Source organism: Chelonia mydas, chromosome 8 (assembly GCF_015237465.2).
Source record: "Chelonia mydas isolate rCheMyd1 chromosome 8, rCheMyd1.pri.v2, whole genome shotgun sequence".
Lineage (NCBI taxonomy): Eukaryota > Metazoa > Chordata > Testudines > Cheloniidae > Chelonia > Chelonia mydas.
In genome coordinates, this window is record NC_057854.1 from 50,383,458 (window position 1) to 50,401,076 (window position 17,619).

Genomic DNA, 17,619 nt, shown 5'->3' on the forward strand with positions numbered 1-17,619 from the left:
GTTATTTGAAGTTCTGGGTATCCTTGGAAACGCAAACTGTTATATGAATGGGAGCTTCTGTTTTGATGATGTCATGAGGTTTACAGAGTCATACAATGAGCATCTTGTTTGCAGACCTGCACCAGAAGGTTGTACTGGGTTTGAAACATGCCTGCATGCCCTGTAGGATTCCAGTCTTAATTGTGTTACTTTTTTGGGGGTTCTACATGTTTGGCTGTGAAGCAGTGTTTGATTAGCCCCTGGATTTTAGAGGCTCACAAAGATCTTTGGTTTTTATCTCTCCTGATTCTCATTCTGTTTTTCATTACTGGTGCATGCCAACTTTACAAGACTTGAATCTCTAAGGAAGACAGACAAGAGAAATGAGGATCAGTTACTCTTTTCTAGGCTTCAGAGTAGCAGCTGTTTTAGTCTGTATCCGCGAAAAGGAGGACTTGTGGCACCTTACATACTAACACATTTATTTGAGCATAAGCTTTTGTGAGCTACAGCTCACTTCATTAGCTCACGAAAGCTTATTCTCAAATACATTTGTTAGTCTCTAAGGTGCACAAGTGCTCCTTTTCTTTTCTAGGCTGTGCAGCATGTAAGAAGCTTATAGAGCTTAGCAGTATTCAAGCTAATTGACCAGCTTTAAACTGCCATTAAGAGCTTTCTCACCTTTGCTAAAGAGAGCTTAGCAGTGAACTGAGAAGCTTTCTCTGCAGTAATCGAAATCCTGCTGTCAGGCTGGTGATTGAGTTGTCTAGAGTTAGACCAACTTTAAGTCTCCTTAATTTTGCTCCTGCTTCTAACTGCTTAGGTCTGGCCTGTAGAGCTGACATGAAGGCCACTGTCTAGCTTGGCAGAACAATGTGATACACTCAACATCTGCCAGTTAAGCTAATGTTAAGCCCTTAAGGCTTGCATCTTCTTTTGTTAGAACAACTTCAGGGCTTTCCTTTGGAAGAAAATACCTCAGTGAGGCTACGTGTGTGTGTGTGTGTGTGTGTGTGTGTGTGTGTGTGTGTGTGTTAGCAGTGTAAACAATGCCTTGCAGCTTAATGAAGTTTGTTCTAAAGCATCGCTAAGGGCATGTCTACACTGGCAAAGTTACGGTGCCGGCAGTTACAGTGCCTCTCAGAGAGCGCCAAAGGAAAACCGCTGTTGTGTGTTTACACTGACAGCTGCCTGCACAATAGTGTGTTCACACTTGTGGCATGTGCGGCGCTATTTGGAGCGGTGCACTCTGGGCAGCTATCTTTTGCTACTAAGACTTGTGGGAAGGTGGAAGGGGTTGTGGGGCATCCTGGGTCCTGTCCCAATGCCCCCTGATGCATCGCTTTGCATCCCAGCAATCCCTGTGCTTCCGTACGCATTTGGCGCCATCTTTGCACAATTTGTGTACTGCGCGCCCTGCCCTGCCTCTTTCTGGCTGTAGGAATGGATCCTGAGCTGTTGACAAGAATGCTGTTCGCACTGACCAACACCTCACGAGTGGCAGTGGAGTTATTCCTTAAACTACAAAGGCAAGAGGAGTGTGAAATTGATCTCGCCACGCGTAGTAGCTATGCCACAAGATTTTTTGTGGCATTCACAGAGGTGCTGACCACTGTGAAATGCCACTTTTGGGCTCGGGAAACAAGCACTGAGTGGTGGGATCACATCATGATGCACATCTGGGATGACGAGCAATTTCTGTAGAACTTTTGCATGAGGAAAGCCACGTTCATGGGACTATGTGATGAGCTTGCACCAGCCCTGCGGCGCAAGGACATGAGAATGAGAGCTGCCCCGCCATTGGAGAAGTGCGTGGCAATTGCACTTTGGAAGCTGGCTACTCCAGACTGCTACTAACCAGTTCGGAGTGGGAAAGTCAACCGTTGGACTCTTGTTGATGCAAGTGTGCAGGGCCATTAATCTCATCCTGCTTTGAAAGACCGTGACTCTGGGCAATGTGTGTGAGATTGTGGATGGCTTTGCACAAATGGGCTTCCCAAACTGTAGAGGGGTGATAGGTGGCATACACATTCCAATTCCGGACCAGAAGATCACCGTGGGGGAAATTGAAATGCCCAATGTGATCCTGGGAGACCCCGCCTACCCCTTAATGCCATGGCTCATGAAGCCATACACAGGGGAACTTGACAGCAGCAAGGAGCAGTTCAACAGGCTGAGCAAGTGCAGAATGACTGTGGAGTGTGCATTCGGCCGTTTAAAAGCCCGCTGGTGATGCCTGTACGGGAAGCTGGACATGGCTGACGATAATATTCCTATGCTTATAGCCGTGTGCTGTGCGCTCCACAATATTTGTGAAGGGAAGGGTGAAAGCTTCACTCAGGGCTGGACAACAGAGGCTCAGTGCCTGGAGGCTGAGTTTGAACAGCTGGAGACCAGGGCTATTAGAGGGGCACAGCGTGGGGCCATAAGGATCAGGAATGCTTTGAGGCAGCAATTTGAAGCTGAAAGCAACTAATATTTGTTGCTATGCTCGGGATTGCAGTGCTTGTAATGCTAGGAGGTGATTGGTGCACATGATGCAAGAAGGGGCCTTAACATAGCTGTATGTATGTTGCTTTGCAGTACTCTCTTTGCTTCCACTTAATAGAATAAAGATTGCTTTCAAACAAACACAATTCTTTTATTGAAAGATAACAACCAGAGGAGAGAATCAAACAAAAAAATTCATCAGCAGGAAGGGTGATGGGGGAATGCGCATGGGAAAGAGTTTTGCGACAGCGGCTGTACGGAAGGGCGGGCGCGGAGCTGCTCAGTTTGAAGAGCTAGTATCGCCTGGAGTTTGTCTGCTTCGTGCTCCATAACTGTTAAGAGCTGCTCTGTGGCTTCTTTCTGGTGTGCCACATTCTCTTTTCGGTCCCTCTTCTCGCTGTCCCACCACTCCTTCAATTCCTTTTTCTCGGTGGTGGCGTGCATCATAATCTCACGCATAAAGTCTTCCTTACTTCTTCTTGGCCGCTTTCGAATTGTTCGCAACCGTTCTGCCACTGATAAGGGAGGCTGGCCTCCCAAGGTCATCTCTGTGAAGGTACTCTCACACCTGACACTAATTGGCTGACCCCAGGCAAGCACACACAAGCCACAAGACCCCCAAGATGGTGAGTAGCTGCAGGAGCAGGGTAAATCACTGTTCCTAGACCCTGCTGTACACTGGGCACGTGGCTCTTGGGCACTTAGGGAGAGCCAGCACTGTAGGGGCGGCCTGATAATCATTCCTGTCCCCACACTTTCCCCAGGAGGTGATGATTTTGTAAGATATCTCGCTGCTGAGGGTGAGCAGGGAATCAAGGGAGGGTCTTCTCCAAGCCTGCGGCTTCAGCCCTGGCCCCTGTGCAGCTAGTCTGTGTGCAGCTATGGTCTCCCACTCCTCCGTGACAGCACAGTGGTGCAGGAAAGTTACCATTAATGGGGCAAGAAACAAAGCAGCTCTGCTGAGGAACCTGGGGAGCAGATTGCCCAGTATCTCCACAAGATTTTCTGGGAGATCTCTGAGGGAGATTCCTGTGAAGCGAGGGAGTGTATAAACAGCCTCAAACTAGGCATGCGGTGGGAGACGAGCCTGCTTTCCGCAACCCTCCTGCTCCCAACAACTTGCTTCAGCAATTCCCAAAATCAGATCCACTTACCAGGGGCCTCCTCTCCTGTTTGCGCTTCTCCAATATCCACCTGTTGTGACTGGCTAGGCTCCTCCGGTGTAGAAAAGAGCTCCTGACTGCCTGCATCTCTGGCCTCCAAGTCATCCTCTGCCTCTGGTTCCCCCTCCCCCTCTTCTTCCAAGATTGCTTCCTCCTGGCTCAGTCCACTCTCGACTGGCAACGAAACCAACAAAGTATCCACACGGGACTTCACAGTGGAGGTGGGGTCACTGCTGAGTATCGCGTCCAGCTCTTTGTAGAACTGGCAGCTCGTGGGCACTGCACCGGAGCGGGGGTTTGCCTCCCGTGCCCTGTGGTAGGTGTTCCACAGCTCCTTCACTTTGACCCTGCACTGCAGTGTGTCCCAGTCATGGCCCTTTTCTATCATGCATCTAGAAATCTGTCCGTAGGAATCAAAATTCCGACAGCTGGAGCGCAGCTGTGACTGCACTGCCTCCTCTCCCCAAATACCGATGGGGTCCAGCAGCTCGGCATTGCTCCAAGCGGGGGATTGCCTGGTGCGTGGAGCAGGCATGGCCACCTGGAGAGATGCACTGAGAATATTGCACGCATTACCAAGCAAACAGGAAGGGGACTTTCAAATTTGCAATGTAGGGGGTGGGGCTGACGGTTGAAAGCAGGGCAGTGGAGTTCAAACCAATGGCCAGAGAGGTGAGAACATGCATTGTGGGACACCTCCCGGAGGCCAGTCGCAGCGCTGTAATCGCCATGGCACAGAAAGCTCTACGCCTCTCGTTGAGGTGGTATTTTTAGAGTGCTGCATCTGTGCAGTTTCTGCGCTCTAAGTGGCTTGGCAGTGTGTACACCTCGGGAGTTACAGTGCTCAAAGCTGCTTTCCTGTGTACAAACTTGCCCGTGTAGACGCGGCCTAAAGCAGTTGAGTACTGTTAGGCAAAAACCTATGATACTAAACATTAGGGGCTGAGGCTGGTTAATACACTAGTTTACCTCATTGGAAGATCTAGAATATTAACATGGCTTAGGTTGTAAGTAAGAGATTGGTGCTTTTGGCCTAGTTTCTAATGGATAGTTGACAAGGTTGCAAAAACAACTGCCCAAGTGTCCATCTCTTAGGGGAAACTCCAGACATAACTGGGAATAGCACAGGTGTTGCAAATCAGCACTGAGGTAAATTGGCAGAGCCATCTGGGAGCTCAGCTGAATAGGTATACGTACCATGCCTGACTTTAACAGGGCTGTTAATCATCTATCCTTTTCCTTGAAAGGTTTTTCCAGTGCTTGTGAAATAGTTCTGCTTTTCCTATTTAAAGAAAAAACTTGGGAGTAGCTTCAGCAACATCAGGAAGGAGCTGCCTGCTGCCTTTGCTGATCTCAGTGCTGAGACAGAGCAGGCATGTACTTAGATTCATAGACATTGAGGTCAGAAGAGACCATTATGATCATCTAGTCCGACCTCCTGTACAATGCAGGCCACAGAATCTCACCCACCCACTCCTGCGATAAACCTCTCACCTATGTCTGAGCTACTGAAGTCCTCAAATTGTGGTTTAAAGACTTCAAGGAGCAAAGAATCCTCCAGCAAGTGACCCGTGCCCCATGCTACAGAGGAAGGCGAAAAACCTCCAGGGCCTCTTCCAATCTGCCCTGGAGGAAAATTCCTTCCCGACCCCAAATATGGCGATCAGCTAAACCTGAGCATATGGGCAAGATTCACCAGCCAGATACCCAGGAAAGAATTTTCTGTAGTAACTCAGATCCCACCCCATCTAACATCCCATCATAGGCCATTGGGCCTATTTACCATGAATATTTAAAGATCAATTAATTACCAAAATCATGTTATCCCATCATACCATCTCCTCCATAAACTTACCGAGTTTAATCTTAAAGCCAGATAGGTCTTTTGCCCCCACTTCTTCCCTTGGAAAGCTATTCCAAAACTTCACTCCTCTGATGGTTAGAATTATTTACAGGTTTGTTTTTGTTTTCCATCTTTAATTGCAAAGGAGTTCCTGGTGGGACTGGTGCAACTTGATATGCATGAAAGTGACTGCTACATACATCAACTCATCACCTCACTGGATCATCTTAAATTTTGTATGCAGAAAATATCTACCAGAAAACTTTAGGAATCTTCACAAACTTTGATCTTGTTTCCTAAAACACCAGAAGGAGTTCCCTACTTTTCCTGTGCTGAGACCAGACTGCTTCTAGGTTGAGAGAGATGGAGAAGACAGCTGACTGCTCTTGGTGCAGACATAGCAGATTTCCTTGTAAGCATTCAGGCTTTTCGACTGGTGCAGATTGAATCACATCAGAACATCTCATGGGAGATGTGGACAAACTGTCTTTAAGTGGAAAATGAGGCAAACACCTGTAAGTGATTGGTCATCAGGCACAAATGGTGGAGCACATCATATCTGAATGTTGCCTTTGGCTGGGGGCCTGAAGGACATTCACCAGCTCACTGCTGCGGCAATGTGCTGGCTATCAAATCTAGATATAAATTTGTAATCTTTGCTACCTACCCAAGCCGTATGAAAGAAGATTTGTTGGTAGTTGCTGCAACTCTCCTAAAATTGGCCATCACTAGTACAGATACACAGATTCCTCCTTTTTAATAGTGGACAGAAGAGCTTCAAACCTCAGTTAAAGATATGGAGACTAAGATCAAGTAGGAGATGCATTACCTAGCATCCAAAATGAGGGACCTAGAAAACTGAAGCAGTTGCTGCAGCATATGTATTGGTATCCCAGAATCCTCAGAAGAAATGAGTAAGGTAGCCTTTTACAAACTACCTTCTGGATGTAGCTTTCCCACTACAAGCCCTACCCAAATACTGAGAATGAATGATCTTATTAGGCTGGTTTCAGAGTAGCAGCCGTGTTAGTCTGTATTCGCAAAAAGAAAAGGAGTACTAGTGGCACCTTAGTCTCTAAGGTGCCAGTAGTACTCCTTTTCTTTTTGCTTATTGGGCTGCTTGTTCTGAAACCTAGGTCAGGTGAAAAATACAGGCGATGACCTGCAAATTTCAAAAATGTTGTAAAGACAAATTCATGTAAGTATACAGGAAAATTAAAAGGAATGTTTGGTCATCAAATATTTGTTTGGATCTCAGTGTGGAATTGATGACTGAATGGAAACAAGTATAGGTCCTCCCTGAGCAGTTATGGTGTTCGGCTGGCCTTATGGCCTCCATCCTCCACAGTGAGAAGCACATTTGTGTGTGTGTGTGTGTGAGAGAGAGAGAGACACACACAGGAACTAGAGACAGGGAAGCTCTGGCTCCTGACCAATCATGTCTGTGATGTTTTGGGATCCACCCACACCAGTAAGGGGTTCTGTCATTGCCTGCCAGGTATATTTGTTGGGCTCTCTGTACTGTGCAGCTGTGTTTCGGTTCCCTGACACCAGTAGCCTGTCCACAAGCACATGGTTTCACCCTGGCTGTCATCAGCCTAGTAACTCTCTGCAGGGTGACACCAACAGCCCTTCCAGTACTGGGTCTCCCCAAATACATTCTCCTTGACTTCTGAATTACAAGACACTCTTCCTGATCCCCTCTGGTTCATCACCCTAAAGGGTGAAACCAGCCACCCTCTGGTTATCAGTTCACTTTGGCATATACACTGCACACAGCACACGAGAGACTTGCTTGGGATAAAAATAAACAAAAGGTTTAAGTAGTAGAAAAATCTCAGATTCAAAGATGAAATGGTAAGGGGAAGCAAACCTTTGCATGTTGCACAGAAAATAAACATATCTGCAACTGCAGACTTTACACTTTTATGTTAGATAAATTCCCTTTTCTAGTAAATTACCTATTCCCTTAAAACAGATTCCCAACATGCCCCTTAGGTCTTGGATGGATCCAGCATTCCCAGACAGCCTTGAAATTGTCCCCCAGGTTCTGGGTGGTGATCAGTTCAAACCCCTTCCATTTTAAAAAGGGTTTGCAGGTTTTTTTTTCTTCAGCCACTAGAGATATTCAAAGTGGGGAAAACACCCTTCTTTCTTAGTTTCCAAAGACTGGGGTTTTCTTTTCAGTTACAAGCATATTCCCATTTCCTTTGGTGGTTCCTCATAGTTTTTTCCTGGGCTTGCACAATGGCTAGGTGCTTGAAGTCCGTTTCATCTGCTTGGGGAGTCCCTCCCTGCCTTATTGCTCCACTGTGCAATTGTGATGTGATGCTGAAATTGCACCACAATCACAATTTATATAATATACACACATTCATAACCATAACCTGCACATGTATCTCAGAATGACTATTAAGTTCAGTGCATTACAAGCTGTCATAAAAGATCTTTACTTACAGTAAAATAAAATTATGCAATCAATTGTTTTAACTGCTTATTTTGGAGGGTGGGAGGGTACAGGCATAGGCGGTCTGCCCCTGATAAAAGGGGCAGGGCAAAGACGGCAGGACTATTGCCCGGACTGGAAAGACCCAGGGGGTGATGGATCCCGGGTACACGGGCATCTTCTACGCGGAGACCCCAGGTGCAGTCCTTGGTTGGGCCCTGGTGTCAGCGCCCCAGCGAAAGGGGGCTGATCACCTGCAGGGAATCTGGGAGACCCAGGAGGGATTGTGGGAGGTGCAGGAGGCCCTCCAGGAACAGTTGGGCCATCTGGTAAAGAAACAGCAGGCCCTGGTAAACCTCCTCAGGAAGGGGTTTCAGAGGAGTGGTGGAGAAGCTCAGGGAAGGCTGACAGCCAAGGCCAGGAGGCCTGTGGCCGAGCGACAGACATGTTATGCCCGCTTAAGGTGCGGACATATCAAGAGGGATTGTCCCTACTGGGGCGGGGGCCGGGTGCCTCACCCAGGAGAGAGAGAGGGGCAAGTTCCGAGGACAGTCCACCGGGTGAGGAAACCCGGGCGGCTGCCAACCTGTTGGGCCTGTGGGCAGAGGGGCCACATGCAGTGGACATGCCCACGGCCAAGTCGGAGGGTCCAGGTCCACCCTCGTGGAAAGGTGGGACCCAAGAGGGACCGAAGAGGAAAGAAGGCAGCAAAGAGGCGGGGAGCCTGCTGGGGCTGCCATATCCCAGGACACATTAGGGGGCACTGTCCCCTCAAAGGAGTTGAGGGTTGGACAATGGAGGTGCTTGGAGGCCCGGAGGGGGCCGCATTGGGTTTGGAGAAAGCGACAGAGGCCGAGGCAGAGATGGCGAGGGCCCAGCAGGGAATTGTGACCCAGACCATCGCAGAGCCGGTCGCCAATGGGGAAAACCAGACTGAATGGGGCCTGCAAGAGGCCAGGACCCAAGTGGATGTGGGACAGACAACCAAGTGGACCCAGACCCTGCAAGGGGGGAGTCCAGGAGACGCCAACCTACAGGCACGGCTGGAGGCCGTGGAGCTGCCCCGTCGGAAGGCAGAGGCCCAGTTCCGGGAGGTGGCCCGAAGCTGGGAGGCCACCGAGAGGAAGTGTGCGAGCCTGGAGGAGTGACCCTGGAGAGCCAACTTCAGGGAGCCTGGACCAAGCGGCCCCCCTTCCCTCAGGGATGGGGGTTTTGAGAGGGGGGTGTGTGTAGCAGGGTGGTCACCTGCTCCGGCCTTAAAGGGCTTAAAATAGCCCAGGAGAGGGCTATGGCTGGGAGCAAGCAGTTCCCAGGCTGATTGGGGGAAGCAGGCTTAGCTGTGGCCACACCCCAATCAGGGCTCAGCTGGCCCTTATAAGAGGGCAGTGGGCCAGGAGCAGGCAGAGTCTCCTCTAGCTGTGGAGGGAGACTGTCCTGGCTGCTGGGGAGTGCACCAGCGTACCTGAGATGGAGCAGGGCTGGGGGAAGGCCATGGGAGCTGTGGAGCTCCAGCCTGGAAACCCCCCAGGCTGCAGGCCTAGTGGAAGGCCAAAAAGGGTACTGGGGTTGCAGGGGGCAGCCCAGAGGTAGCAGGTCCAAACCCCCCTTGCCTGTGATGATTGGCTTATACGCTGTAGTCCGCTGCAGTGTACCGGGGCTCAGTGGTGACTGGCCGTAGCCAAAGACTAAGGCGAGGTGGGGATAGTGGGTGGGGGTTCCCCTGGGAGGGGGAGACCCAGATCTGTGGGGGTACTACCGGGGGGCAGCACCCCAGGGAAAGGGCACTGGTGTCTGGGAGGGATATGGGGGCCAGCAGCAAGTGAGACACCGGCCTGCAGAGGGCGCTCCGAAGACTGGAAGAGCTAATTCCCTGAGAGACCAGCAGGAGGCGCCACAGGGGTGAGTCCCACACCGTGACAGGGGGATTAAAACTTCTTTTTGGGCCCTGAACCCTGTCACCCCATAGTACCCCCCATGCCGTGCTGGGACATTGTTTAAGTATCTGTACTGACTTGGAGGAGTTTGCCATCTACTGATTCCCCAAACCACTTAATAGAGCACCCTGACTTTTCCTTGGAATACTTCCTTCTACCTCAGCCTTGCTTATCTTGAGAAATGTGATGCATCTTTTTTCATCAGGATTTGGGAATTTGAGAAATGATAAATGCAAGGGGGAGCCATGTGAACACATGATCGTATATTCTTCATTGTGCTTTTCCTAATATCCTGTCAGAGCCCATGCTCCTTAAGACTTCTCTCCTATACCCCAGAGCTTGTTCACTCATCTTTTAACTGTGCCACACCTGTCTGGATACCTGTGATTGCTTTCCTGCTTAAAGCTCTCAGATCTAGTTGTCTCTAAATTTTTCAACTCTGTACTTTTCCAGTATAGTAGATCCCTGCAACTCTTCATCTGAAAGTTGTCTGGCTGCATGAGATGGTTAAATACAGTGTAACTACCTGTTCTTTAGGTATTGCTGTTTGTTTGTCACATTAGTGGCTTCTTTTAAAGCAATGCTATCTTAGTAGAAGCTTAAGCTTCTTATGTGGGGCAAGGGAGTGAAATGCAATGACATACAATGTTTCTCCTCCTGCCCTTTCCTTCATTTATTTCTTTTTATATCATTAGCTTAATCACTTTCCAGATTTGAGTTCAGTCCTATAAAGGTTCCTGTGCATCAGAGCCTAGTCTTTGTGGGACTTCATTGCACTAGCCAGGCTTGAAGTACCCGTTTCAGGTCAAAGGCAGGGTGAAGGTTCAGGTTGATGCTTATTTTAACAGAACTGCTTTGCCTGTACATATGTGTAAGAGTAAGGGGTGCTGACAGGCTCTCAGCTGACAGCATTTACCCAAAGCCCTCTGAGAGTCTGTCGCCATGGTAAGTATATCAAATAGCATGAAAACACTGACACCATTTAAATGAACCTGTTGTCAAAAGGTGTGTTAGTGCTCCCACTAGTTATATATAAAAAATAACTTCCCTGTGGGCCCACTTTGCTGTTAATTTAGTTATGAAGGAATTGCCAACCAGCTGTATCAGAAACATTATGGGGTGAAAACCTGGCCACATTGAAATTACTTAGAGTTTTGGCATTGACATCAGTGAGGTCAGGATTTTAACCGAAGTGCGTACTGTAAAAATGAGCTTTCTTTGACACCTCAGAGGGGGGCTGCTTTTTGGTGCTGGGATATTGGTATTTTTTTAATAACAAAAAACTTAAACCTCTTCCCCAACAAGTTGAGAACTACTTAGTAATTTTAAAAAATGTTTGCTGTTAATTAGATCAGCACTGAAACGGAAATTCTCAAATATCTCAGGGCTTTGTAAATTATGCTTTAGGTCCCACTCCAGTTTAAGCTGCTCTCTCACTTTTTAATCTTGGATGTGTAGTAACCTGGAACCAAAGTATGAGGGTTTTTGTTGTTTAAATTCAGAACTAGGGAAGCAAAGATTTTTTTTTTAATGGGTATAATCAGGAATAATGTGTCTTTCAAAGCAAATAAACTCCAGTGTCTGAAGTAATGTCCTGATTTTCCCCTTGGTAATCGGAGAGAGAGAGATGACCTTGGGTCAGGATATGTGCAGACTTCTGTCTATTTTGGGCTGACCTAATGCGCATTAAAAATGCACATGGTTTTAATGCAACATTCCTCAATCTGAGAATTTTTTTTGTTAAGACAGTCACCCCCTTTTCAAAACTAAAATATCTCCTCTTATTGTTGCATAACACTACACATTTTTGCTGGCATTGTGAAGGGAGAGGAGATGCTCTCTTGTTACTGCAACAAAAGGGCACATTGAGAACAAATGACATTGAGGCATGTGTTAACTTCTGGAAATCATTCTCTCATTATATAATACTGAGAACTGGCTTTGGGAAATTTGCTAGACTTCTCCTGTTTTGAACACTGTTTGAGTAATATTTTTAAAATGCTGCATGCTCGTAATGGAACAATGCAGAAATGCACCCACTTACACTACAGGTACCCATCCCAAAAAACTACGAAAGCACCCTTCAGCTCTCACAGAGCGTCACACCTCTTTCTGGAGGGACCAACTTGGACACTGGCTCTTTCTCTCCCTTCCTCTGCTCCCTAAACTAAATCATACCCCTTTGTTTGCCCTGTCATGGTAAATCCATTGTTCACATTCATAGATGGCTTCTAGTTTGAGAATGGTAATGTACGAGTTCATCCTGCTGAATATAAAGAGGCTTTGTGGATATTTATAGACATGCTGAATGGAATTTCCAAAGCCATGGAAAAAAGAACAATGCAGTTGTAGATCTTCTGGTAGGTCAGGTGATGTGACAGGCATGCAGTGATGCACTCCTCAGTTTAGCAGGGGAGTATGTACAGAAAAAGAAGTTCTGTTTTTTTAAGCTGTTACTCAACTGATATTAGCATTTGAAGGGTCATAGGGCGTGATCTTTGATCCTGTGAGTAGGCCAACTGATCTATTTTTTTGAATGCCTGATTGTAAGAATGCAGAATGGAATGGATTGCATCAGACTATACGAGAAAAATCTCTCATCAGTGCTTGCATTTTTAGGTGCTCGGCATAACACGTTGATACTCTACATAAATCTGCAGGATTTAGAATAGGGGTCAGTTTTCCAGATGCGCCTTTCTATACCATATTTCATATTTACTTCAGGTCCAAACACTTAGCAAAGCTACACAATTGTATTCTTGAATAAATTACCTTCAGGAGAGACTTTCGCCTTCCAAATGTTGTTATACTTGCTTATGTGAGCTGTCTCCTTCACAAAATGGCCCCACACTGAGAAATGAATCAGCCCCTGGCTTTGAAAATCTCCGCAGGAGAAGGTGTGCAACATTTTAGTTAGAATTTTGTAATCTAATTTTCCACAATTCTTCAAACACCAGGTGGTACTCCTATGGTTGCTAACTTAAGAGGTTGATTTTTATGTACGGAAATCCTTTTGCTCCCCATTATTCAGTACTACTTAACCTCTTGAAGTCCAAGTGTAAGGTAAAGGCGTAGATGACTAACACAAGAAAACAGAGCCTCAGAGTTTATGAACCACTGTGCATATTTATGATACTGCTAGTGCACTCTCATAGGTTTGCACGGTGTTTTGAAAACACTTAAGTCCCAAATAGTCTGTAGTCTAAACTAGTAAAATACCTCACAGACAGGCTTTTGGTACCACAGCTGTTGCAAAAGCTCTGGAGAGATCAGCCACCTCGAAAGACTCACTAAAAAATGAGTAAGTTGGATAGGGATATTGTTTGGCACATAAACCGAGACCATTCCGGGTACAGTACACAAATTAGTACCAAGAAATATCATTTTATCCTGGTTCATTCTCTGTGTAATTTGCATTTAGTTTCCCATGGGTCTGCAAGACAGGTTTTGTGCTGGTTCCTATAATGTGGACTCCAAACGGTGGCCTCCAAAATTGCAAAAAATCTGCTTGCCGTCACTCTCCACTGTCTTACTGTAGGTACTGTTGTATAGTCAGAATGAAGCGATGACAGAGCTGTCTGCTGACATTCATTGCTCTTTACAGATGTACATTCCCTGTTGGCTACTGGCAGCACATTATACTAAGATGGCATCTTGTGTTGCCAGCAGTTGGTGCGGAAAGCTGTTCTGACGTAGCTAACTGACTTGACAGCATAACTGTGGCTGGCCAACTCTGCCTGTAGCTCAGTTAAGTACTGTAGTTGTTAGTGCTGTGGAAGATGTTATTCTAGTCTATAAATCGTATGGGCTGAGTGTAGAAATATTGGATGCTATACTAGTGAAGCCTACGTTTAGTGGAAATTACAATGCAAAATGTTTTGCAGCTTGCATTTAGCGTCTACATCAAAAATAAGAAGTCTGAGTAACATGGTTTTGTTTTTTTTGTGATTGCTTAAATGAGCTAAATAAGCTAAAAATGAGTAAGGATTTTTTGTTGCACACTTGATACAACCACATCAAGCAAAATCCTTTGTTTCACAAACCTTAGTTTGTCAATGGCAAAAAAAAAATCCATCTGGAGGTGTAATGTTCTATTTTTTTAGACTGAGCTGTGTACGTGCTCCTCAATATTAGGGTAGTCTGCGGTGGCCAGACCATGTTTCCCGATGATAGTGTCTCATTTAACTGAGTCTTCTAAACAGGATTTTGAAGAATGTTGAAATACACAGAAATTAATTGTGCTTCAAAATTGCTCTATACTACTGTAAATCAAGCCTATGTTGCAAGAGTCAGGTAGTCTACCACATAGACATGAATTTATTGGCAGATTCAATACCAATCATTTCATGAATCCTTCCCTAAAAAATGTAGATACACACCTTCTGATGTTTTCTGAATGGTCAGTACTGTATTGTAACAGTCTTTATCTGTGCCCTGAAAACTTGGCTCAGGTTAAGAGTCAATGTTTTCAAGATGGCAGATTCTCATGAAAATTTAGAGCTACAAGATTATATTTACCTATTTGAAAACTTTATACAAATATTAACTCTTCTCACATGCGTAATTCAGAGTGTGTACAGCTTCTGATATGGACCGCATCTTTGAGGGCTAAATATTTATTTAATTCTAACACTACAGTCTTGGCTTACACTCTACTTTCCTCCCAAGACTGATTGAATGCTGCAGTGTCTGAGGATTTGCTGGCCTCTAGTGGGGAAGATACAAAAGTCTAACAACAGTAACATATGTACAAATCAGTTTTAATTGTGGGTTGTTAGTGAAAGGAAAGGAGCATTAGGAATCATTTGGATCTCAGCAGAGGTAAAGCAGTGTAAAACTCAAATGTAAACTAGCAACAGAATTTAATGTTACAAAAAAGGCAACATGTCTACTTGGAACTGTGTAACGAGGTTATTTGCATGTATGTTTCCTAAATTTTGATAAATTAGGGTACCCAGGGCTGTATATTTTTCCTCAGATAGATGTGCTCATTGAGACTTGAACAGCAGTCTTGACCTTTACTACTATTATTTCAACTGAAGGGTTCCTACAGATCTTTTAACAGTGTACCTCAATACTTACCTATATCCTCTACACAAAGTCAGTAATAGCTCTGTCTAGTCACATCACTCCTGATGTGCAGCAGCACCTGCTGTTCCAGACTTGGCTGCTCCTGAGTGGAGACTGCCATGCGTGGTGTGTGTTTAGTGACATAGACACACACATTTAAGTTTTGGGGAGTTTTAGTCAAGACAATAGGTGTGATATCTTGCCCAGTCTTGGAGAAAGCTTGTTGGTGATAAGATGCATAATGCATCTGTAGTTAGTGCATATAATTATAATGGGAAACAAAACAAGTTTTAAAAATAAATGTGCTCAGTCCACTAGACCACCTTGCCTCGCAACACTGGGACCCAGGCAGGCATGAATTCTATTTCTAATTCTGCCACTGAGTTACTGTATGACTTTGGGCAAACTTGGGCAGACTTTTATATCTCTGTCTTTACCATCTTTATAATGGGGTGTGACTCTCCCCCACCTCATTTTGGAAGGGAAGCCTCTCAGTATTAGAGAAGGAACTGCTGGCAGGACATTCTAAGTGAAGAGAACTCTGCTTTGGAATCTGCATCCATCGTGGGCTGAAGTAGCCTGCATTTATTAACTTTCAAGGCAAGGCTTAAGGCCTGTGTGTTTACTCCGGCTTTTAAGGAGGGAGAGGCAATAAAGGCTGATCTTTATGAGGGACAAGGGGGTTGAGTATGGAAGCTGCTTGTTTTATTTTTGTTCCAGTTTTTTAGTGCTTAGCACAGTCACTTAGAGGTTCCTCAGGTGCTTTTGATTTGTTACAGATCTATTGTAAATAAAAATAAATGTGTTAATATTGTACTGTGACCTATATAAAGTTCCACACAGCTGACTTGTAGGAGAGTGGACTGTTTAATATACTGAAACATGCACTCTCTTTAAATACACTTTGCAGTTGTACACTGTTTCTATCTACAGAGACTCAAAAGCAGGAGAAGATGGCTAATTAAGCTCTCTAATGATTCCATTTTATTCTTTCACAGATGTGAAAGGGCCACCTACTCACAGACTGTCCTGTGGCCAGTCTCCCTACACTGAAACTACAACATGGGAGAGAAAATATTGCATCCTGACGGACAGTCAGCTGGTGCTGCTCAACAGGGAGAAGGAGGTGAGACACACTGCCGATGCCGAAGGGATTTCTTCCTCTGAATGTATTTGTCAAACGCCAGAGAGCGTTTCTCTTCCGCTCTGATTAAGGGGGTCATGGCTGCAGTTGAGTGTATAGCTCAGGGGAAGCTAAAATAGTATTAGTGGTGGTAGGAGATAGGGTATTGTCTCTGTTAATGTAATGAGAAGAGAAGATGCTGTCTGCAAACTTCATACTATGTTGTCGTTTTTGTTATAGTCAGCTGGGCGGAGAGGGAAGCTGAGATTGTTTGCCCTTTTCTCTTGGTAAACTGGGCAAAGGATAGGTGTCACTGGCAAATGCATGAAACCAACCATACAGTTCTCAGAAGGAGCTATAGGAACCTCTTAAAAAGTGGCCTAAAATGGTTTTAAGGCCCAGGATTCCATAGATCTGGCAGTGAGATAGGAATTTCCATGTTCCACTGCTTTAAAACTTGCATATCCGTCTGTGCACAGTCTCAAAATATCAGGCCTGAAAACCTATCACTGATGCAGCCCTGGATATTGTCCATCTTGGGCTTTGATTAGTGTAAATTGTTCCGGGGTCTAGAATATTGGAAGTAGTCTCTTAGGAGATGTAGCCAGAGTGGTGGTCAAAGATACATGGAAAAACTGTTGATGCATGTGAAAAAATTCATTTACTACACGGTTCTGCAGTTTGTCACATGGGTGTGAATGGTATGTGGATTTATAACAACACTTTAAGACACTAAAGAAAATCATGGGCATGAAGGAACTAATACTATCAGTGTACTAATCCCAGTTACACTCAGCATAAGAGAAACATACCTCATAAAATGTAAACTGGAACACACTAGGTTAAATCACAGATAACTATCTGAAGGCTGTTTTTGAACACTAATCACATATTAATTGGGTTTTTTTCAGTTACAAAGGTCAGTTTGTAGGAAGATTTTGCAAGGATATGGGTAAGATGAATCTCTTGGCTAGGAACAAAATCATGTGGGAGGGTTATATTAGTCCATAGTATCACTAGTGTATTAAGTTATAAGTGATATTTAAATGCTTTCCTGTTCTGCTGGTTGTGTGTCAGAAATTGAAGATTCTATATGTGGGCATTGTGACGGGGCAAGGCCAGATGGCTATAGAAAAGTAGTGGGGGATAGACATATGAGCTCCAGGCTAAACAAATCCCTGGTACCAGGATAAGTGAAATGGCAGCTGCTCCAGGTCAATTAAGACACTTGAAGCCAATCAGGGGCTGGCTGAAACTAGTTAAAAGCCTCCCAGTTAGGTGGGTGCACATGTCAGGAGCTGTGGGAGGAAGTTGCGCTGTTGGAGAGACTGAGTAGTACATACCATTTCAGGCACAAGGAAGGATGCCCTGAGGTAAAGGGTGAAGTGGAGCTTGAGGAAGTGAGGGCTGCTGTGGGGGAATCAGCCCAGGGAATTGTACAGGTCATGTTTCTAAAAGGTCAGCTACCATAGCTGATACTATTAGGGTCCCTGGGCTGGAGCCCGGAATAGAGGGAGGGCCCGGGCTCCCCCCATTTGCCCCCTGATTAATCACTGAGACTGGGAGACAAC

At 45.7% G+C, this 17,619-nt stretch overlaps 1 protein-coding gene across 8 annotated transcripts in view; it reads left to right on the forward strand.

Annotated features, from left to right (window-relative positions):
- RASAL2 (RAS protein activator like 2) overlaps positions 1–17,619 on the forward strand; it is a 275,645-nt gene that overhangs the window by 112,821 nt on the left and 145,205 nt on the right. For all 8 annotated transcript variants that reach the window (XM_043552867.1, XM_043552868.1, XM_043552869.1 and 5 more), the window contains exon 2: positions 15,924–16,051. In XM_043552867.1, coding sequence (XP_043408802.1) covers positions 15,924–16,051 — 128 coding nt within the window. The remainder of the gene's footprint in view (positions 1–15,923; positions 16,052–17,619) is intronic.